The sequence below is a fragment of the Pholis gunnellus genome, assembly GCF_910591455.1.
Source record: "Pholis gunnellus genome assembly, chromosome: 3".
Lineage (NCBI taxonomy): Eukaryota > Metazoa > Chordata > Actinopteri > Perciformes > Pholidae > Pholis > Pholis gunnellus.
The window spans coordinates 14,010,958-14,035,115 of NC_136529.1; the positions used below are offsets into that span (position 1 = coordinate 14,010,958).

The 24,158-nt window shown below is 38.6% G+C and overlaps 2 protein-coding genes across 2 annotated transcripts; one reads left to right on the forward strand and one right to left on the reverse strand.

The window, feature by feature from the left end:
- The first annotated feature begins 1,772 nt into the window (after nt 1–1,772).
- Nucleotides 1,773–21,463, forward strand: LOC306715744 (sodium- and chloride-dependent GABA transporter 2-like). The gene is made up of 14 exons (XM_079186208.1): nt 1,773–1,956; nt 12,060–12,194; nt 12,282–12,422; nt 12,670–12,757; nt 14,229–14,361; nt 16,771–16,905; nt 16,993–17,096; nt 17,421–17,545; nt 17,713–17,825; nt 17,926–18,063; nt 18,322–18,424; nt 18,646–18,746; nt 18,977–19,147; nt 19,444–21,463. The coding sequence occupies exons 1-14, from the start codon at nt 1,782–1,784 to the stop codon at nt 19,570–19,572; spliced, it is 1,791 nt and encodes a 596-aa protein (XP_079042334.1). The 5' UTR covers nt 1,773–1,781; the 3' UTR covers nt 19,573–21,463.
- A 69-nt stretch (nt 21,464–21,532) lies between these two features.
- ppil1 (peptidylprolyl isomerase (cyclophilin)-like 1) lies at nt 21,533–23,938 on the reverse strand. Its single transcript, XM_079186223.1, has 4 exons — nt 23,770–23,938; nt 23,407–23,561; nt 22,567–22,635; nt 21,533–22,125 (listed from the first exon to the last, which is right to left on the reverse strand). Exons 1-4 carry the CDS (start codon nt 23,823–23,825, stop codon nt 21,905–21,907), a joined length of 501 nt encoding a protein of 166 aa, XP_079042349.1. The 5' UTR covers nt 23,826–23,938; the 3' UTR covers nt 21,533–21,904.
- Nucleotides 23,939–24,158: the final 220 nt, after the last annotated feature.

Consider the following 24,158-nt stretch of genomic DNA (forward strand, 5'->3'; position numbering starts at 1 on the left):
TACATGTATTTTACCAGCGCATGTTATGTTTTATGCAGGATTTCAGATTGGGCACATTTCAATTGCCTCTCAACATGTCGTTAACCACAGCTAACAGCGCTAACAGTGCAAAACACCTTGAAAGTGTTTACCTGAGGGGTAAACAAAGAAGTGCTCTTCCGCAGCGATGCTGTCGGTCGGGACAGTCAGCAGCGGCTGTGAGTTAACCAGTGGGGAACACGCACATGCACTAAAAGCATGCGAGGCCGGCCTGACCCAGAGGGAGAGTGACTTCTTTCTCTGCTCAGGTAACCACGATACTTTAACATAACAAACAGTTGTTTGGTGCTATATTAATGATCAGAATGTTTAATACAGCTCCTTTGACTTATTCATTTAGTGGAGTATCGGTAAATTTTACTTAATTGAGTAATTGAGTATATCAAAGAGATTTGTCTGGAAAGAGTGAAACCTGAAAAGCCCACATTGACAACCGCCAAGCAGTGGCTGCTAGAGCTGTCACTCTGCACAGAAAGGAACCACCGAAGACTTGAAGTGCACCCTGCTGTGATCTTAAAAGACTGAGCTGCACTCAAATGGTGCTGGAGGAGCAAAAAAGGTGGAACGGTTGAAATGTGCTTTTGCATGAGAGCAACCGCATTAGATTGGGACCGACTTCGAGTTTACTTAAATGCAACTTTAAATTAAAAAGCAGAAGTACATTAAGGCAACAATATAAAGTGGTATTTCACAGTGAAAACAGCATAGTAATAACTGAAAAAGAGCTACTTATCATAGATTAATAGTTTTTGGACAAAAAGAAATACTTTTTGAACATTAAAGCATGAAAAAAGTACGAACCTGGAAAAGAGCATAATATATGTCTCCTTTAACACCTGGATGATAAGTGTTATATTCACACATACCATACTATAAATTATTGTAAATTAAATGAATACCTGAGTAAAGGCTGGAATCAGTTGTGCCTTGGGTATAGCAATAAGGATGACTGGCAGGTATTTCAACCCTGGAACACTTACATAGAAAAGATTAATGTATGTATCATACATTAGGATCCAAACTGACATAAAACCAGTGTGAGTGATGTTTAATTAACTTGGATTTTTGGATATGTTTATCACACGCAATTTCTCACGTGTCTCTCTCCTCTCAAGCTCTGGTATGCGTTTAACTTCAAGCTTTTGCGTCTAAAATCATATAGTAATTTTATGGTAATGTGTACATTTCCTTCTTGAAATTAACATTGTGTAAATATGAGTTCACTATAAACAGAACTGTACTAGAAGGAAACTTGGTACATGGAAGTTTATCGAGCTGAAGCAGGTGGAAAGCAACATGAACAGGCTCACTTGAAAGGTATATTAACAAAAATTATACAAAACCTTTTAATTATACACTTGCCTTACATATTGCAATTGACAGGTTGACAGGCTAATCTGGATTTGTGACTGTGTTAAAATGAGTTTTGCTTCGGGTAAAACAACTCTAGTTTTCAGTTATTCATATATGTGTGAGGCGGAGTGTGTGTGAATCCTGTTGTAAAGCTTTCAATATCGTGTCAAAACAGCAATTAGTCACACCCAATATATCAGTCTTCTGTTTGTCGCTCGAGGAGCATTTTTGCTTTGTAAGTGGAAACTTTTGCCACTCATCTAGAGGTCCCCCTTGTGGCTAAATACCGTGTCAATTAGGTAACCCCATCTGAATCAGAAACGCCAGTCAATCCAGAAACTCAAGGATTGATCCCACTCACACCATTAGAGCACTTCTCCCTCAACGGTATGGCAGACTCTCTCTGCAGGATGTGCCATTTCTCTCCTAAGGCTACTTCACAAACAGTCCAGGACCGCGGCAAATGGGGCAGTAAAAAGGAGTTTATCCTGTCTGCGGCTGGTGCTATTATTGGACTTGGAAACGTGTGGAGATTTCCATATCTGTGCTACAAGAATGGTGGTGGTGAGTATTTCTTTTTACTATTCTCTCAGTTTAGCATTGCTACTCCAACCTCTACTTTTAAAAAAAGTGCTGCGCAGCGTCAGATATTGCATGCTAACTTTTTTAACTCTTTAATCTAGAGGAATAAAGAAGTTGATGGCAAACGGTTAGAGTACTCTTTTATTATTTTACCAAGACACAAATATAAGATTGTTTTACTTGTTAGGTCACCTGTTGAACTTGTTACTGTAAAATATTAAAATACTGGAGATCTAAACAAAAACAATGACAGTGGACTGAGAGAAACGACACCTCTTAAACTTGGAAAACACAGTATTTAACATGTGATCATTTGCCGAATGCGTCATTATTATTTTTAACACTGTATTTATACATTCACAAACCCTCAGGGCTATACGCTGTAAAGCTCTCCTACTTTCCCTCTGTCTCTCTCCACTTCACATCTGATGATTACCGATGCGATTATAAGAGGCTGTGAACATAATCTACTGCCTGTGATTGTGCAAAGAGCAGAGTCACATTCTTTGCTAAATCCCTGAGATTTATAGCAGATTTAGAAATTCAGTGCTGTAAACAGGATGGTGAAGTTATTGTTTTAAACTTTGGTGATACATGTTACACTGAACCTGCTTGGACTGATCTGGTCCCTTCCATGATGAGTTTGGAGTATACAGCAAGTCAAAAGGAGACAGGCAATAAAAGGCTATTTGTTTATTTGGGGAAGACAATACACTTGTGATAGAGAAGTTATATTATTTTTGTTATATCAGTCACTTTCATTGACTGTCAGACAAAACAAGCTATTTTAAGACGTCACATTGGGCTCTGGGAACTTCTGACAGGCACAGAAAGTTTTATGTCAGTCTTGGAGAATATGTGTCTCAGAAACATGACATCGCTATTGGTCCATTATTATTTTCACTATACATGCTGTCACGTATAGTGAAATCGTTAGTGAGCACATAGTTGATACGCAACTGTACATCTCTGCAGAACCAAATGATGCTGTGGCTATAAACTCAATTGCTACCTGTCTTTTGGCAGTTTGATAAGCAATAATTAAATTAAGAGAGAATAAAACCAGATCTGAGGTTGCATGTGTTGGTGTTATTTTAGATTCAGACCTTAGCTTCAAGTTCCACATTAGCAAGGTGACAAAAACATAATTTCCCACCCTTCAAAGCTTAGGTTAAAATATTTATAAATCAAATGTTGAAAAACTGATTCATGCCTTTATTTCAAGTTGACTCTAATTATTATGCAATGCAATTTTTCTTTCAAAATAAAACCACAGAGAGACTTTCAACATTCAAAACTCAGCACAACACATTAGTCCAGTTTTAGCTGCTCTGCACTGGAATACACCCGTAACAACATTTAATTACTCACTGGGTGTTACCTTGAATTATTGACTGGAGTTGTCTACACTTGTGAAAACAAGTCTCACCTCGAGCGCTGAAAAGAGTTTCAACAATGCCAGAGGGAACCGACACTCCAGGGCTATATCTGCCAAAAAAGTGCCTTAAATCAGCAGCGTGGGAACAGTTTGAATACAGAAAAAGATCCAGGGCGTCATGAACCGCTGATGATTCACACAGTTTAACCATCATAGTGTGAAAAAGTTTCACTCCTGATCGTTATCGGCCTATATTCAGTATTACTATGCAATCTTGTACACTGTGTACAATAAATCTGTGTTGACATGGGCAGGAGAAGAGTGGCAGCAACAGCTATCAGCAGATGCTATGACGTGCAGTGGTTCCATTAAATTCAGATTTAGTTACATCATGGTGCGTTCAAGCTCAATTCAGTAAAAATGACTTTTGATGAAGTTCTAACGTTATCAAGATGTATAAATATAGTCTTGTAAAATGTAGTTTTGGTGTGAAACTTGAATGATACAGTTGTTTGAAAGGGGTGTTTTCATAGCAATATAAATGATTTTATTTCCTAATCTTTTGAATCGTGTGTTTTTATGCAAATCAATTAATCAGTCAAACTTTATTTCAGACTCAGGGTCCATATAAGACAAATACATAAAATGACATACAAGAACAATAAAAGTACATAAGCCTATAATGCCTGACTAATAAACAGCTGTACCAATGTCTCCACAGCTGGGACTGGTAGCATGTGCTACTAAACCTTATGTTGGACAAAACCAAGATGACATTTTCAGAGTCATTAAGCCGACAAATAAATGTATACATATAACCACTATAGATGGCTATACCAATGTAAAATTATATGATTAATGATAATACATTTTATTTCATTAGCTATAGGCCTATTACAAATATTCTGTTTAATAAATGTGAAAACCGTGAAACTGTGATATTTCCTCTGACAATAATCACGATATCCAAATTTCATATTGTGACATCCCTATTCTTGAAGAGAAATCGTTTCTCGTGTGCCTCCACGGTGAATAGTGAACCCAGAAACGGACGAAAATGGAGTAAATCCTAGATGAATTGAAGTTAATGGAGGCCCCATTTTACAACGGCTAAACTATACCAAAACATCCTTTTGCAAACTCTCACACAACTCGTGCAGTATAATCCAAGTCTCGTTTATCCTGTCGTATTCTCACTATTCCCAAACACATGCATTTTTGCCAGAATCGTACTCTTTAAAACACTTTCCGTCTCTAGCGTTTCATGCCGACTCCATGCAAGTCCAGACAAATCTGAGGACCAAATGACATTGCTAACTCCCTTGTAAAAGATTTACCTTAAAAAACACTGTAATCGTCTGCTGCTGGTTTATTGGAGGTTCCCAGCAACACCCAAAAGAAGATTGGAGATGCAGCCTTTGTCAATTAAGCCCCAAAGCTACTACCTATAGATATCAGGGAAGCCAGCTCGCTAAATATTTTTTTAAATACATCTAAACTCATCTCTTCACTTTAGCTTTTAACCAGCATTTTATTTTATATTTATTTCCAAGAATGTTCCTGTTGACCCTTTTTGAACGTTACATTTTCTTCTTTTGACATCTTCAAAGACTAATCAAGCACCTATTTTATTTGTTATCCAACTATTGGAAATAGAGAGGTGCTACATCATGCTGCTTGATCTAATTCAATGTCTAATACATTTTCATCTGGTTCTTTTTTTTTTTTTGTCTTAGCTGTGTATGTGGCTGAAATGGTTTCTGTTGTGGAATATTTCTATGTAGATGCGGGATAAGAGTTGATTAAATAAACAGAGTCTGATAAATGCTCAAAGTAGTGTCAATTTAATGCTTGCAAGCAGGAGAGTGGACACACAGACACGTATCTCAGTGAACTGTGCAAACCACTGTCAAAGAAATACAAGGCACATCATGTTTTATGCATACAAAAGGTCACGCCTCCAGTTACCTCGTGAAAAGAGGGGAGTATAGGGTCTCTGGACATGGGTTGATTTGTTTCTGCTCCTTATCTGTTATCTCCAGGTGCGATCAACTGGGGGTCAGTTCATGCAGAAACAGGAAACAATGGTTCCCTGTTTCTCCTTTTAGTGTTCATGTAAACATCAACACTGGAAAACAGGACCTAGGTTTTATGACCTGATTCACCTCTGTAGGAATGCAGTGTTTATCTGCATCTCGTACCTTCCCCTCAGTAGAACACCCATCTTCCAAAACATCCCAATATACTAGAATATATTTTACCATTACATTCCACTCTTTTGATTACATTATAATCACACAATATTACAAAAATATATCTCAAGGACATTTCAAAACCATCAAATGTATTATCCCAAAACATAGTTTCAAACATCATCATGTGAGACGTCTGAAAAAAGGTGTTTTTGTGAAAAGATCATCTGTGATGTAGCAAACTAGATATGTGAATGGCTTTAAAATATCGAACACAACTGTTGTTGTGGATGTGTATAACCCCCATTATTAGAACACACATAAAAAATGATACAAAACAAACAATAAACACGTTTTACACCATCGTCATCTCATTCTGTTTTCGAGTTAGAGTCTGAGTCTGAGTTTTAGTTTGAGTCTGATGAAGTTCCTTTCATGTAATCGAAGTCATCTCTGCTGCATAATCATTAGACGCATTGATGTCAATTCTTCGTGAATACCTTTAACTGCTAACAACGTCGATGCATACTCAGCGTCATTCTAGAGCATACATAGCAATTTGAGTAATTCCCTGCATTTGCAACATGCTTTGCATAGCGTCACCACATATTGGATGAAAAAAATGTGTGTCCGTCAGATAACCACAATTGTTGTGTTTCCAACAATGCTGCGTCTATGTCGACTAGAGTCGTGGGTGATGTCGTCTGTGTCCGTCACGTCGATGGAATCGGACAGAGTGATGTTACTGGCATAGTATTTACGTGCTGCTTCAATCTCCCATAATACAAAAAGAAAAAATAATCATTAATGCAAACAGAGATCTTATACAGAAAAAAACTTGTGTCCTCCTACTCTCTGTAGAGGACTCCATGGTCTGCATACATCCCCCTCTCATTGATTTTTATTACTTTATGGCGGTGTCATTAATTCTCTGGTTTCTCTCACAGCGCACAATACATTCAGTAACTCCTTTTAGTTTAAACCTTCTACAAGTAAACATATTGTAACACATCATTTCCATGCTAGGAGCGCTTTAAAACTTAAATCCCTCACAATTCCCCCCTTTCTCACTGTTCACAGTGAGAATATTAAACAGTTGTATCCATCAATGCATCATCTACTCATAACTGGTTGCCCTGTATATCTGTTTCAATAACTGTCAATCAATCTCTGCAGGAATCCACTTGAACATCTGCATTAACAATTCTTGAGGCTAATACATTCAAAAGCATTTCTAACAGTTCTCGTGTAGCATTTCTAAAATAAGTACAAGCTGTGTAGGGAAAAGGATCATTCTTTACACATAGTTGTCATCATAATGTGTAAGCAGAATAGGTGTTAGAATTGACATGGTAAAAACAATAGACAACACATCGTGCCTCTAAGGCCACATAGTTCCAGGTGTTTCATCGTCATCCAACGTTGGTGAATTTGCTTTTCACTCGTGTCAATTTAGTGATACATCAAGATTATAACCTGCATAGTACAGTTACCAAAGTAAACGTATAAGATTCAATATCCTTCCATGTCCTATCTTCTATATTCCTAAAGTCCTATGACTGAGTTGAAAGACTTGGATTTTGGCCCTAATCTTTTAATTCAAAGGTTGCGATTTTTCATGACGTTACCAAATACAAAATGTGGATCTATCTTTACAACAAAATCAAAAATGACAGACAAAATTCCAAAATGACATTACATTATCCCCCCTTTGGCACGCTATCTCTGCTGTAAACTAATTTAGCGTAACAATGGAAGCGATCATGTCAATTGTCTAGGCTTATTCATTCATAATTTCATAATAATTGAGTATCACAAGTAAGGAGTGTTTCTGCAGGCACACTTAAGGCACAATTCTACAGGCTTCAGCTGTAGAAATTCCTGTTCAAGAGAAACAAATCTGTTATGCATCTCTCCATCTTTATTACTGTAGTTTATCAGGATCGTCTGTGCTTCTGCAGTCAGTGTATTGAGTCTGACTTGCTGCAGGTCAGACATCACAGCATTCCTCGGCCTCGTGACAGAACATCTCCCCCTCTTACAACTCAGATTGTGTGGGAGACAGAGAAACAGACAGCAGCAGTACTTTTCATCCAATAAACTCATTATAACCATTATAACATAACCTTTCCACTTCTCTAAGTCATACTTCTTCTAAACTTCCTCTAGTTCACATAACATATGTGCTGTGCAGTGAAGTGAATCAGCCTGCATGTGACATTCTACACATCTATACCTTAATAGTTAACATGACTTGTTTTACCTTTCCAAATCCTTCAATTTCATTCGAATACATCTGATGTGAGTGTTTGTCTAGTTTCTAATGAGTGTATTAAATGTACGAGTTTGTCATTTAAGAATCTAAAGTTAACTCACCCAGTGTTGTATTGTGTGCATCACCATCACTAGGGGTCCACTCCGCTTGCCTGCTGCACCCCCCCAGTCTGATTGCTGATTGTCGATCCCTTCACCCACTCCTTGTTCATGGAGGATGAGCAGCCTCTTCTTTGATGTTCAAGCTGCCACTTTTATGGCACCCAAAGTCTTCAGTTGGTGTGTGTCAAAGTCTCAAAGTCTCCATCTTTCAGCTTCCTGTCATGGCCTCTCACCTTATCAGCTGAGCATCCTTGCATCTGTGCTGATGAAACTTCTCTGTCCATGTCACACAATTCTCCTGTGTGATGTTTTCCAGGCTCATGGATGGCGGAAAGCCTTCAGTCAGGGCTGACACTGTAGATCTTGAATGAGTCTCGTTCATCTTCATCCTCCTCGGCATGTTGAGTGGTGTCGTTCATGTTGCTTGTGGGTGAGGAGCATACGGCAGCGAAGTGGAGTCCCAGATCAGGATTCACTCGACCATGTACCTCGACTAAAAACAAACAAACAAAACAAAAACTACCCAAAGTTCAGCAGTAAATGTTAGAATACATCTTCACTCATCTGTAGTTGGCTACAATGTTGTGATAAAATTAAAAAATGACAATCCAATTCTTAGATTTCTGTGTGTGTGTGTGTGTGTGTGTGTTTGTCTCACCACTGCATTCGTCTCTCTCCACCTATGCTTTCCAGTCTGCTTTAACGGTTTACATTTCTTTCTTTCCCTCTTGAACATCAATTTACTTCTATCTGCTTCACCTTTTTCTCTGCTCCAAGCACACTCCAAGTTGATCTCATTTTTCTTAGGCAAAAACTGCCTTTTCAAGGAACCCCAATTTGATCCCCTTCCAATTATTTGTCTGATTATCAAAACATTATTATGAATATTACCAAAAATATTCTGTCCCTATTCAGTGCACTTTTAAATCCCAATTTAACTAAAAAAACAAACAAACAAACAAACCAAATCAAAAAACAAAACTCAAAATAAACAAAACCCAAAAGAAGCAAAACCCATTTTTTATCAGAGTCAATTTTCCAAATTTCAGTATCTCACCGGATGTTTAAAAGTGTAATACCCAAAACAAGATACATTGAGGAAAGAAGTTTGTCTTTTCTCTGCAGTCATTCATCACTGTGGTACCACATTCCTTACATTCCAAACAGTGTTTCCTCTTTTAACCACTTTTTCACACTGCTCACACTTTTCCAGGCACAGACCATTGTCTCTCCTCACACAACATTTATCCGACGTCTTCAAACTTACACCAATTATTCCAAATATAAACTAGTTCGGGCCGTACCCGATATTTTCTTAATACTCTCTTTTATCTATTTATTTAAGGTAAGCACTGGAGCAGGCCTTTAGCTCTCAGCTTCAAACAATTCATTCACACCTTACGTTACCAGTTTGCTGCGGTCTCTCCCTCTTTCCCAGGCTTTCAGAGATGCTGACCACTCGATACCTTCACTAAGTTTTCCTATGAACTAACTACACAGATTTTATTAAAAAGGTTCTGTTTACCTGTTCGTCTTTGGGCCCAGAAGGTATCTAGTGTCAACAAACTCGTCCAGTCCGTGTTCGAGGTCTAATATCATGTCATTCCACATTCACATTCCTTTTCCCATTGAACCAGACATTTCTGGTTTTTCTCTATTTTTTCTAATTCTGTGACTTTGATATTCTTTTTACTTTTCTTTATTTATTTATTTATTTATTTATTTTCACTCCGTAACATCTTCAATTTAGCGGGACTAAATGACCCATTGACCAGTAACCCAAACATGCCACACTATTTTCGCCATACTTCAGCTTCATCGTCTCGACTAATGGACCCGCAGGCTCCTCACATTTACTGTCATTTCCACCCATTATTCAGGCGTGGTTTATTTCAATACAGTCGTCACCGTAAGGCGTAGTTTCTTTAGCAGAAGGAAAAACGTTGCAAAAACCTTATTCAAAGTTCACGTATTATTATTACTTTATCACGACTCTTGTCTCAGGAAGTCCAAGACTCACGTTTGGATAAATGTAATTGACGATTCTTACTTCAAACCTATTAGTAGGTCAAGCGATCTGTGTCACGATCTCAAAAAGTGTCTCTTTTGAGTCAAAATATGTCATCGTGTTTTCCACAGTCCTCTTCTCTACGAAATGTGAGAGACGATGCTTCAGAAATACAGAAATAACCGTATGATAAAATAACACAATTGTACACCCCAAATAAGACACACTACCTGAGCATTCATCTGTTCCGTACTATACGTCTTACGTATTTACTTTTTACTATTTTACTGGAATTAAAAACGTCTTACCCGATCTTTGTAGAAATTAAATTCTTTTTCGTTGGATACGCGTGACGTCAACCAGGTCTCCTGGGATGCGCCGGTTCTCTCTCTCTGGTCTAAAGAGGTATGAGACGAGATCAACTGTTTGTTAGATCCCGGAACGGCCGTTCTCCGGACGGTCTCCTGGAGCCTGGCGGACGGTCAGCGTATCCCACTTCTGACACCAAGTTGTTGTGGAATATTTCTATGTAGATGCGGGATAAGAGTTGATTAAATAAACAGAGTCTGATAAATGCTCAAAGTAGTGTCAATTTAATGCTTGCAAGCAGGAGAGTGGACACACAGACACGTATCTCAGTGAACTGTGCAAACCACTGTCAAAGAAATACAAGGCACATCATGTTTTATGCATACAAAAGGTCACGCCTCCAGTTACCTCGTGAAAAGAGGGGAGTATAGGGTCTCTGGACATGGGTTGATTTGTTTCTGCTCCTTATCTGTTATCTCCAGGTGCGATCAACTGGGGGTCAGTTCATGCAGAAACAGGAAACAATGGTTCCCTGTTTCTCCTTTTAGTGTTCATGTAAACATCAACACTGGAAAACAGGACCTAGGTTTTATGACCTGATTCACCTCTGTAGGAATGCAGTGTTTATCTGCATCTCGTACCTTCCCCTCAGTAGAACACCCATCTTCCAAAACATCCCAATATACTAGAATATATTTTACCATTACATTCCACTCTTTTGATTACATTATAATCACACAATATTACAAAAATATATCTCAAGGACATTTCAAAACCATCAAATGTATTATCCCAAAACATAGTTTCAAACATCATCATGTGAGACGTCTGAAAAAAGGTGTTTTTGTGAAAAGATCATCTGTGATGTAGCAAACTAGATATGTGAATGGCTTTAAAATATCGAACACAACTGTTGTTGTGGATGTGTATAACCCCCATTATTAGAACACACATAAAAAATGATACAAAACAAACAATAAACACTGGAAAACAGGACCTAGGTTTTATGACCTGATTCACCTCTGTAGGAATGCAGTGTTTATCTGCATCTCGTACCTTCCCCTCAGTAGAACACCCATCTTCCAAAACATCCCAATATACTAGAATATATTTTACCATTACATTTCACCAGCAGGATTTGCTTGCCACACTTTGATTGTGAAAAAATATATATATATGTAAATACCAAAGATCAGCACCACATGGAATTCCATATTATCCCTAAGAAACAATGTGTCTGAGTCACTTCACGACTGTGGAGCCAGGCCTGCCATGGGGCAGTTTATATCATGTGTGTCCTCACTTTGCTTAGCCACCTGATTTACCACCAGAATAACTTCTGACAACATGCTTTACTTGCAAATAATCCACCTTTTATGAGTTTGAATTCACAGAAAAGATTAACCTTACCATAACACACATTAGGGACATTTTTTCTGATTGTTTAAAAGTGTATAATGGTAATTCCATAGTTTTCCAGTAGGCTCTGAACACCCTCACAGGTGTTTTCAGTTATTATGGCTGATTAGACCTCTGATCAGGGCCAGAGCTTTAATGGGAATACCAATAAGAATGCTAAAGGTGCAGTTTGTCCCGCCCTAGCAGGTTTAACAAAGCCAAGAGACTCAGTAAGATGTCACTCAATTAGTCTCTAAAACACCTGTGTAGGTGTTCAGAAACTTTAACGGTTACATGTTTCAATTTATTTTGATGGTAAAATATCAAAATAGTTACAGAAATCAGAAAACATTAACGTGATTATGGTACTCTTTGTATATGTGGTATACCATGCATGTTTACAATGCTTTATTCTCACTTGCAGGTGCATTCTTCATTCCTTACATGCTGTTCCTTGCAGTCTGTGGCATTCCTCTGTTCACACTGGAGATAGCACTGGGCCAGTACACCAGTCAGGGAGGAATCATGTGCTGGAGGAAGATCTGCCCCTTGTTTGAAGGTGAAGTATATGTATATGTCCGGAGTTTAGCCAATTAAGACGGAAATACTACGGCAATGCAATGCTAATATTTTCTGTTGTTTCCAGGCATTGGATACGCCAGCCAAATTATCATTTTCTATGGATGTGTCAGCTACATTGTGATCTTAGCCTGGGCTTTTCTCTACCTTTTCTCTTCCATCTCTGGTGAGCTACCATGGGCCACCTGTAATAACACATGGAATTCAGGTAAATTAAAGATTTTTCTTGAAGCATTGTAACTGTAACCTCTATCCTACCACTAACTATTAGGGTCCTATTTGTTTTAAGTGTTACACATTTATTAGAAACGTCAAGTTTTATCATTATCACAATTGATTTTAATAGCATACTAACAAGAATGTTGCTTTATTTCATTGCATGTCTGGTTTAAGCAATTGCAGAAGCATGCATTTCCAGCTTTAACTGTGTTTAACAATTCTTTGATATATTTTAGATTCTTGTGTGGTGTTGAACAACTTGAATGCCACTGTTAACTGGACCTTGCCTGTGAATGCATCATCATCTGTAACAGAGTTCTGGCAGTAAGTTTTTATCCAAATTAAACTGAATTGAGTAGAAATTTGTCACATATTATCAAAGGATTACGAGGTAAATAAACTTAGTAAGAAAGACATGTGCTATTTGCATTTTGATGGGGATGGAAAACAGTGCTTTTCCAAAATGATATCATGTACCTATTCAGACACATTGAGGTATTGTCCTACACTGGCAGAATGTTAGAGACCCTACACACCCCTGCTTCACTTTTATTATGGCAGATTGGACCTCTGCTCAATACTAGTTAGTTGCAAAGTTTGACTGATTCGCTGATATTGCGTTTTTACATATTATGGCTGGTAAATGGATTTGTACTTTTCTAGTCTTCCGACCACTCAAAGCGCTTTAACACTACATGTCATCATTCACACCCATAGGTGGAAGCTGCCTCTTTGGCCTCATGTATTTCTTCAGATAGCTCCATCTGATTTAAACACCGTTCTAACTATTTTAAAATTACAGTTTTATCTATTAGATTTGTTGAGTAATTGAGGTTACTTGATCTGGAAAACACAAAGCATACCCCCGGCTACAATCTTTCTTGCCCGCCTCATAGTCCTGGAGGCAAACAAGTCGAGGAGGGACGGCAGATTGCAGCCAGTCACCCTCTCTGAGGGTGATGCATATATATTCCTATATACATTTATATATATTCCTATATTAACAACTTGCGAGGTTTCATATCACTAAGACAGTCTTTTTGCAGTATGATTGCAGAAGTGGTATTGTGAGGATTAAAATACAGCATGTTGACAGTAACACCATAAAATGGTTGATGTGTGGCATCCATATTTGTTTGGTTCTCAGGTGCTTCCACATTATTAAGAGCCAAGTTGGATTCATCAGAGCTATGTATATCTATTTCTTACTTGTAAATACGTATTTACGATTTTCCAGAAAGATCCCATATGATACAGAATTCCACAAAGGGCAAACAAATGTGGATGCCTTACGTTGGCAAAAGATTGCCATTAAAGTTAAACCCAATTCCATTGCATGGATTACTATAATGTATTATCTATGCACATTATTTTTAACCTACTCCCAGTTGTAAGCAAGTTATTTTCCATTTCTGCCATCTATCCAATGTGACGCAAATGCACCATAAGTGCTAAACTATCTGGCTTGTTACAACAAAAGCTCAAACACACACAAGCACTGTGTTTTCACTGATCTTGAGTGACTAGACCTAATCTGCTAGGACAGGACGGTTTACGCCTGACTGCTAGCACAGCTTCCCTGTAATTCAGCCAGAATAATTGAAAAGTCCTGTGTACTGAAGATGTGAAGTTCCTTTAATTGCACAATCATGCATGTATAATGAATAGTTTGCTGAGCTTCAACATCACTGGACCTTTCAAGTTGGACTTTTTGGCTTGTCAATCATAGCCCCATAGATCTGCTAAAATGTATTTTTCCCCAAATAATTGGTTAACGGTACCTTGGTCCTTACAGACGACGGGTGCTCAATATATCCACTGGCATAGAGGTTCTGGGAAACATACACTGGGAACTTTCTTTGTACCTTCTTCTGGCGTGGATGATCTGCTACTTCTGTGTCTGGAAGGGAGTGAGATCCACAGGAAAGGTAAGACTGAAACGATAAATCCTGACTCAGAAATGTCATGTATTGTTCATTATTAATTTCCTAAACTCACTTTTAATGTCTTTATTTAAAGCTACTACGAGTAACTTTCACGTTGTGTTGATTTTGGCGGTCCCTGAAGACAAAAGCGCTCGTGTGTCTGAGCACCAGAGTCATTTTAGAAAACCTTTTGTTAGAAAAATTCACTCGAGGCCGATGTAACAATCATTAAACAGGACATTCATTCTTGCAAGAAGGAGACAGAGTTGATTCACAAACAGGTTATGTATCAAGGCTGCTCAGAGGTCTGTCTCTGAGTCTCTGATATTTATACTGAGGATAACATACAAGTGCGTTGGAACAGAGTAATTTTCATATGTTCTAGACACTTACAGATAACACACTGTTGGACAATTCATTCTGTTAACGGGTCACATTATCCTAATCGGAAGACGTCATGGTTGCAAATCGACTCTGCGTAAGCATTGACGTTTTCTACATGTTTATTATCTCTTATCTAGGACAAACAGCTGAAGTGCTTCTCTAGTAGACAACTGATACCTGATAGCAAAAACAGCTGAGACGTTTAGTGTCTCAAAAAGTTCACACAAACAATTGTTTTAGGACACAGGCCTCAAACGCTCACATGAGGACATAAGCCTTTGTAAACGTAAAACATTCCTTAGTCATTTGATTTTTCCCACACCTTTCATTTTAGTGCAGCAGGGTCTGGCATTCTGCCCTGTGAGGTTGTTCAGGTTCTCCCGTGCCTCCCTTTCCTCCAGCGGCCCCAGGAACATGGCCTGGGCCTCCAGCTGCGTGGCGTGGGTGTTGACTACCAGAAGCATTTTGTCTGATTTCACGGGGAATCAGACCCAATGACAGGCTTAAAAATGACCACATAGAAATAGCCAGTCTTCTTGCTGATGGTCCAATTTACTTATGTAGGTCATATAGATGCATTAGTATTAAATTGGGACTGTTTCGTAACCAGCTAAAAGTTCCTCAGTATCTTTAAAATCTTTAATTTTACTTTGGTGACTCTGTAACACTAAGCCTTTGTTTTTAGCTTGTCACTAACAGTCTGAAATATCATCTCAAACCAGTCACGAAGCTTTCTTTTCAAATCAATTATGTGTTATTATTACAATCTGCCAGGGTCATCCATTTGATGGATTTAACTTTAACGTCACCAACAAGCACGTTGGCCCTCATGTGTGAACATGCTCACAGGTTTGCAGCAGTTATGGAATCCTCTGGATCGCGATGGATTTCACCTGGAGTCACCCTGACATGCGAACAATATGAAGGTCTTGCCTGACATTATTTGTCAAGCCTTGAGCAATGAAAGAAATTATTTTGAAAGATGTTTTTCATTATGGTGTGAAAACGGGCTACAAGCCAATGCTTTCATTTGGAGTGAGTCACTGTACACATTGTAAAGCCCTCTGATGGGAATTTGTGATAACCAGGGTTTATGTAACTGTAATGCAAGGAATCTCAGTCCGTCTGTGTATCCTTTGAATATCTCGCAAACCGCTCATTCGATCTACTTTAAACTTGGCGGGTGCATTACTGGAGACCCAAGGAAGTGCTTTTGTCATATTTTTTGCAATTTAGAGAAGTTCAATATTAATACACTTTGAATAATCAAGCGCTAGGGGTAGAGGCTTCAGGACTCAGCAGACTGTGTCCAGCATGTCAGAAACGCTGACTGGCAAACTGTAAAGCGATACGTTTGCAATAGATCCTGTTTGTCTGTGCTCCAAAGCTACGGAGCACGATTCACTCCTTACGCCCATGATTTTTCCCCAGTGCCTCAAATAAAATGTATACGAGTAGATCCTTTGAACTTAATAGGGAGGCTTGGCTTACCTCACCTTTTAAGGTTAAGTAACAGGGCGGTACGGAGGACACAGATAATAGTGGCAGGAGGGACCCTGCTCCTCCCGCAGCATGCTCTCCGCATGTTCTCCTGACCAGCTTTCCTGCTTCACATTTATTCATCTCCCTGATGAGGAGGTCAGCTCTAGGTGTTTGTCTTCCCACCTGATCCCAATGCTCTCATGAAGGAGTGGGAGGCGCCCTCTGGCTGGAATGTAGATTCCTCTAACTGCCCTGGACCGCAGCCCGTTACAGTTGATACAAGTTTTCCACTTGTAAACTGAACAGTCATTGTCAGCTTCGCACATGCCCAGAATTTCTGCGGTCCAGCGCACAGTGGGTCAGCCAGATATTTCCCAGGTTAAGTCCCCAGTCACACAAGAAGCAATCTACGCAGCTGCAGTGTATTGCATAACTACCAAAACAATGACCAACTGACATCCCATGAATCCTAATGTCTCTTACGCACTTTTCAATAATCATAGTTTTCTTTCATTTGTAACAAAATAATGATCTGCTTAAACTTAGGCGTCCTACGTCACAGCGACATTCCCCTTCATCATGTTGGTGGTGCTGTTTCTCAGAGGAATGACCCTTCCTGGAGCCTTCCATGGTATCAAGTACTACCTGTACCCCAACCCTGCACGGCTCGCTGACCCGCAGGTATCATTCAGCCTATGTTCCAATTTTCATTGGAATTATTATTCCATAGCAGAAGTAGGAGTTTAATCATTTGTCACTGGTTTATAGGTTTGGATAGATGCTGGAACCCAAATATTTTATTCCTATGCCATATGTTTGGGATGCCTGACTACGCTTGGCAGCTACAACAAGTACAACAACAACTGTTACAGGTGAGTACCACTATTTTAGTGGCTACAGTTGCTAACAGCATCCAAATATTTGTTGTGCGACATACCATGTTATGAATATAACACTAAAGTAAATGTGATGTCTGTTGTCTTGCATTAAAAAAAAAAACTTGAGTTGTTATGCGAGTTTTCGTTTGTTTGCTTCCATTTATTTATTTTGTCATTTTTGCTTAGATTAATCTGAACACAATTTTATTTAATAATGAGTTGAAGCCTGCTCTGTATAATAATTTCACTGTTATATTTTTAACAGGCCTGTGTTACCAAGAGATAATCAAAGACGTGTGCATTGTTTCTGATTTGCAGAGACTCCTTCTATCTTTGCTTGTTGAACAGCGGGACCAGCTTTATATCTGGCTTTGCCATTTTCTCAATTCTGGGCTACATGTCCCAAAAACAGGGTGTCGACATTTCTTTAGTTGCTGAGTCAGGTATGAATGTGAATCTCCTCTGTTCCCGTTAAAAATACCTCAAACTGTCAGACTATATGAAGTTGTTTTATTATCAAAATAAGCATCGACATTGATGCCAAAAATTGCTACAAAAAGACACTGTGCAGACAGCAATGGCTTACTTTTTGTTGATTTTCCCTTTGCAGGCCCTGGCCTTGTGTTCATAGTCTACCCACAAGCTGTGACCCTTCTGCCGTGGCCCCAGGTCTGGTCCGTGTGCTTCTTCGTCATGATCATCTTGTTAGGAATAGACGGACAGGTCAGCTGCAGCCTTCTTTACGTCTCGCAAATATGTCCTCCAATGTTTCTTCTTTTGTTCACTGCTCTCCAAGCTGACTTGTCTTTCTGTTGTCTTCTAGTTTATTGGGCTTGAAAGCTTCATCACTTCTCTGTCAGACGTCTACCCTTCCCAGATACGGAAAGGATTTCGCAGAGAGCTTCTTCTGATGCTAATCTGTGTTTTTGGCTATACGGTTGGCCTCTTGTTGGTGTCACAGGTGAGAAGCGCACTCATTGGTGGTCACGCAAGCAATTCATCATGTGAGAGTAATTTGCTGTCTGATCAATTAACAACCAATACACAGCATGTAAAACTTTTTTTTTTTCTTAATACCAGCCGCAACACTGGTATTGTTTTCACCTGTTTGTGTGTGTGTGTTTGTGTTTATGTGTGTGTCATCATCGCAAAATGTGGTGAGGCGGTTTTGAATTCATTGCAAGGTGTTTATATTGCCCCCCCCCTGCTATAATTTTAGGCTGGCGCATACATTCTGCAGATCTTCGATCACTATGTTTGCAGTGGTCCCACTCTACTTCTGATGGCAATCTTCCAGTCAGTGGTTATTGGATGGATTTATGGTAAGGAACAGTTGTCAGTGGTACAGCTGTCTTTGGTTTGTATATGTTACATCACACTGAGTGTACAATTGTTTAACCAATGTCCCAATTCCATACTATGTATTCTTATAAAAGCTTTGAATATATAATGCTCTTGCCCTGTAAAAGGGGCTAAATTAAGTATAAAGTGAAATTGAATACACTGCGTATTCTTATGTGTGATGTGCTTGTCTCTGTCCAAGGTGCTGATCGCTTCTGTGACAACATTGAGGACATGATCGGGTACAAACCTCTATCACTGATCAAGTACTGCTGGTTGTATGGAACCCCTCTTATTTGCAGTGTAGGTGTTTTAAGAAGGCCAAAAATACATTTTACTCTGTGTGTAGACTATCTCTTAGCTACAGCTCGGGTTCATGTTTACTTCCTGTCAGCTCATGTCATTCACACTACAACAGGAAGTAAACTGGGACACATTTGGTATGTTTACATTTACAACTATGGGATGGTTTATAGAAATTAGCTTTCCGACTGATCCAACAATGTTTAATTGTGAGCTGCTTCCTTTTAAAGGGCACACTTGTGTTTTTGTTCCTGAAATACACCCCCATGAAGTTCAACAACTCCTATGTGTATCCTTGGTGGGCGTACTGTATCGGTTGGTTTCTGGCCATGTCATCTCTTATGATGATTCCAGCGATCATGGTCCGGAAACTGTCCAAAGCAAAAGGGACTCTGTGGCAGGTCAGTGGTGGTTGTTTTATAAATTAGTTGGTAATTTACAGATTTGAAGCATTTGGTTTCTTTTTGGAATTCTTTATATTGGGACGGGAGTTTGAAATAGAAAACGTGTCGGGACAAAGGCAATTTTATGTCCTCTGCCGTCCACAGATTTTTTCAAAACTGAGTAACGTAGTACATTTTGGGAGAGGTAAAGTGTAAGCATTAAAGTTTCATTGGAGCCTACTATTTGTTGCTTGTGCATAGTGCATGTTCTGCTGCAAGTGCTCTTCTTTGACAATGTTAATTCCTTCCTGTAGCGTCTCAAGATGACCTCTCAACCTGCAGATGACTTTCCAGTGATGCCAAAGAGAATTGCAAGCTTAAGTGCCTCACACGCTGGTGGACAAGACAAGGCGGCAATGTGTAACGAAATGGCAATCCTTTAAAAAAAATAACTTTTAATTTTGGTTAGAGCAGGTTATGGTGGTTAGTATTAATTTACATATTTGTTGTTTTAAGGTGTGGTTAAGGTTTACAGTATATTACATGTCTAATGTAAATAGGGGTGACCCCGCATAGACGACTATTTGATCAAGGAGCCTAATTTGAGTGCCAATCTCATGGTCGAATCGTTGTAGTGACAGGAAAAGGATAATTCTTAAATAACAACATGGCTGTTTCAAAATCTAAGAATAGGCCTACATTTATGAATCAGAGCCCTCACATAAGAAGGTACCACTATCACTATTTTGAATGATTCAAAGTCAACAAGGTGAGGCGGTAGAAAGTGCTGTTTGCAGCACATGTAACAGGTGTTTACAGCTTGCATCTCTCTCTCCCGACTTGGAATTAGTCCCGAAAGTTTTATTTACAACCACGAAAAGCGGGACATCGATTTATTTTTTGGGGTGGGGGGCATTTTTCTCTTATTTGATAGTAATACGCAGGAACGGAGGAGAGAGATAAGGGACGACATACAGCAAAGCCGACACAAACCTCATGGACTCATGTGAAATAACCAATATTGTTCCATATTTTTTCTATCTCTATCAACGATACTGTCATGACTGCCCGGTTAATGTGAAACTACAGCTAGTAACCAATTAGCCTAGCTTAGCATGAAAACCGTAAACAGGGAAACAGCTAGCCTGGCACTGACCAAAGGTTAAAATCTAAAGCACACTAATTAACACATTATATGCTGAGTCACTTTAAGGTTACCAGACAACCAATTTAGAGTTAATTAGTGATCTAAAGGATTATTAGTATTATTGGTCTTTTTTATTTATTCATTTTTACCCCGAGACAGAGCCAGGGTAGCTGTTTCCTCTTGCTTATGCTAAGCTACGCTAAGCTAAGAGAGTGGTATCAATCTTCTCATTCAAGCGAATAAGCATATATCCCATATTATCAAACTATTTGACCTGAAACAGAAAAGTATGCTTCATGGTTATGATTTCTGTATTTTTTAGTTTTTTCGACACATTGACGTTATTGTCTTCCGGATGTGTGGCAAAACAATCTCAGCTCAAAGATGTAGTAATTATATTGATGCAATAGCTCAAGTAATTGGACTCGGTTTAGTTACACAGATAAGTTGGTTTAAATTTATACAACCACAATTTGTACACGTTTTCAATGCTCTGTTCGGGTCAGACACATAACTGTTCACCTCTGTAGCTATTCTGCCCTTTGTTCTCCTGTTGTTCTAATTGAACGGGCCTGATCAGCAGTGACTCTTTTATCTTTACAGACCAAGTCATTCATGCGTTTCCATCTGTGAAATTCTCTCAAGGTCTACAGCACCAATACTCTCAATGATTTCTCAGGCAGAAGTCGATTTTCTTACCGTTCTGACCTCAAACTTAAACCAACTGTAACAAGCAAATACACTGGAATAGTGATTTTTAAATAGCTTACTCCAACTCATGTCATTCAATTACCCACATTTTCTTTGTGACCGATATTGACTTATGATATATTGGTGCTTTTACTTTGTCTAATCATTTTTACATTTAATGTGTCTTTTACAACATATATTGAGCCAAATAAATATACCTCCTTGAGACCATCAAACTACATGTTAAAATGCGTGCTGCTTGAGTTTATAATGCAAATCCCTGTGCCTCAACGAAACTTTTATTTTTAGGTTTGTATTTCTTTAATCACCATATTGTTTTTTTTAATATATATATACACTTTATATACTTTATTCAATACTTTACATTTCTAAGATACAATACTTTCTAGGGCAATATTGCTTGTTCATTTTCATTATGTTTACATGTGCGTGAGGTGTTTGTACTAAAATAAAGACTTTTTCTACTCTTCGATGAAGACACTGTGATACAGTTTTTGACTGAATTTGCTTGACATTCACATTTGATGTGAAATGTACACCACGTCGCTCTGAAACCAATTATTAATTGTCTAAGGACAATTCTAAGTATTCAAAGTCACATCTTAAAATAACTTTTTTTTAATCCAATCAAACCCAAAATATATTAATTTTACTGTGAAGACTAAGAAAAGCAGCACATTCTCATATTTATTAACCTGGCCAATCAATTTTGGGGCATTTTTGCTTTAAATTGACATTGATATGCAACTAGCTCTGAACTTTTGTCTGTTTCAGTCGGTACAAATGAAACACTGTCATGGATTGATCATGTCCATACTAGGCTAGCCTCATACAATTAAAAAACGAAATCGAAACATTTAACAAACATTTATTGAATTTAAAAAAAAAATCAGTGTAAAAAAATAATCAGTGTTTGTTTATTTGGTCACATTACTTTTGACGATTTTTATGTCATCGACTGGCCGATCTTGACCGTTTGTTTCTACCATCCCAATTCGGTTCAGCACTCCCATTCCCTGGGCTACTCTTCCAAAAATAGTGTGCTTTCCATCTAACCACTGAGTGGGGCCGAGAGTGAAGAAGAACTGGCTTCCGTTTGTGTCTGGTCCTGCATTGGCCATCGCCAAAATACCAGCACCTAATAGACACACAAATGAAATCAAAGAAATTACAATTTTGTGACTTTTTGCTGTTAAACGTAGTATCACACAAATAATAAATGTAAGGAATCTGAAAAAAAATAATTGGTCCATTCAATCAGATTTCAAATAAAGAATTTCTTGAGGCAAAACCACAACTTTTGCTCACATTTGGTACATCGACTTTAATAAAGGTGTTAATTATTATTAATTATGATTTGCTTGGATGTACCTCGCTAACTAACTCAGTTTAATACAACAGCCCTGTAACAATTCCTACCTTCATTTTTTGTCTTCAAAAATAACATCAAGGACTCAGATACTAATGAATTACTTAATTATAAATGGTGCAGGAGCCTTTTCTTTTTTTTACCAACCTATATTTGCCTCCTCCACATCTACCACCTTGTATTTAATTAAGATTGATCCACTGCGATTACCTGTGAATTTCAGTTCTGGGTGCAGCTCATCTTCAAACTGTTTACCATATATGGAGGCACCACCACGACCTGTTAGAAGAACAAAGATCAGTAAAACACAGATTTATTATCAAGAAGGTAACGGAACAAGACAACATTCAAGTATGAACATTCAACTGTGAGTTTCAACTTGTCTCTGGTATATTTCACACTCATTGAACACAAGGCTCACAAAATGTACAGAGGTTTGATAGAGATACAAGTCAATAGATAAACTACATATTCAAAATATATATGTCGACGCTTGAAGATTGCATACATAAGAAACACGGCTGCATCAGTGAGGTGGGCCACTGAAGCCTGGCTTACAGCTTGTTAAACAGGTCTCTGTGCAGGCCAGTCTAGTTCTTTCAGACTTGTAACACAATTTGTATATTTCTTTAAGTTTCACTACGAAATGAGAAAGGACCTTCCCAAAACTGTTGCTATAGAGTTCGAGCCACACTGTTATAAACAAACATCGTTATTTCATTGTAAGAACTATGTTATTTAGTACAAATTTAAGGAAAAACAGAGACTACGTCCTGAGTAGTTGATTTCTAGAGAAACTTCCTTGGGATAAGTGCTCCAACATTCATTTAAAAAAAAAAAAAAAAGTCTCCATATATAGTATGTTGAATTGTATGTTTGCCTGTGAATGTCACAATAATAATTGAACACTTTGACCTATGACGCTAGTGCCAGTGTGTAGTTCTTTCCAGTAAACTATCGCTAGCCCAAACCTTGAAAAACAGACCAGAATAACCCCAAAAGCACGTGTACACCCCACTGTCTGGATAACAGTGTTTGTGATTAACCCACCTGTTCCTGTAGGGTCTCCTCCCTGCACCATGAAGTCTTTGATTGTTCGGTGAAACTTCGTGTTGATGTAGTAGCCTCTTCTGGCCAGCTCTGCGAAGTTCTTGCAGGTTTTTGGCGCATGTCTCCAGTACAACTCCACCACAATCGGTCCCATCCTGCAATGCATGGTCAGTGTTAGTAGTTATGTATTTAGCGTATTTCAACGGCACAGGCAGAACCCTGGCGGTGTGTTAAGGATTACCCCAAAGCCCTACAATCTGTTTTAGTATCAAGCACAACGCTTAACTAACATCATCAAACCACTAACGTTACTGAGAGCTAGCTTAGCTGAGCTAGCATTCAGCGGTTTTAATAAAAACTTACGTCGTGTCCAAAACCACTGTTGGCGGCTGCCATGTGTCTGCAGGTATCCCCGACATTATCACTCCAAAACAGTACCCTTCGATAGACTTTAAACAAACGTATTTGAAAAAAAAGTACGTGATTTATCAGACTAGCACGTTCTTTCGATTCATTTCAGGGTGGAGTTTCTTCTTCTGTGGTTGCCGCTCGTTCCTCTGCATGTGAGTGGTAGGAAGTCGGTATCAGTTTACCGCCCTCTAGTGAACACAATACGGCAGTTGGCATCTTTGACGTGGCATCCAACACACAATAAAATTACAATATTAATGTCCTTTTTTTACTGTCGTGTAATTAGTCCAATAGTTGTCATAAAACCAAGCGGCCATTTTCTTCCGTCCTCAAGTCTCCAC

Coding starts and splice junctions, on each gene's coding strand:
- LOC306715744 (XM_079186208.1), top strand. CDS start 1,782: ATGGCAGACTCTCTCTGCAGGATGTGCCATTTCTCTCCTAAGGCTACT. Junction 17,826..17,925: donor TGTTAGGAATAGACGGACAG/GTCAGCTGCAGC, acceptor GTTGTCTTCTAG/TTTATTGGGCTTGAAAGCTT. Junction 18,747..18,976: donor GAACCCCTCTTATTTGCAGT/GTAGGTGTTTTA, acceptor TTCCTTTTAAAG/GGCACACTTGTGTTTTTGTT.
- ppil1 (XM_079186223.1), bottom strand. CDS start 23,825: ATGTCGGGGATACCTGCAGACACATGGCAGCCGCCAACAGTGGTTTTG. Junction 22,636..23,406: donor AGGAGACCCTACAGGAACAG/GTGGGTTAATCA, acceptor TTCTTCTAACAG/GTCGTGGTGGTGCCTCCATA. Junction 22,126..22,566: donor CCCAGAACTGAAATTCACAG/GTAATCGCAGTG, acceptor TGTGTCTATTAG/GTGCTGGTATTTTGGCGATG.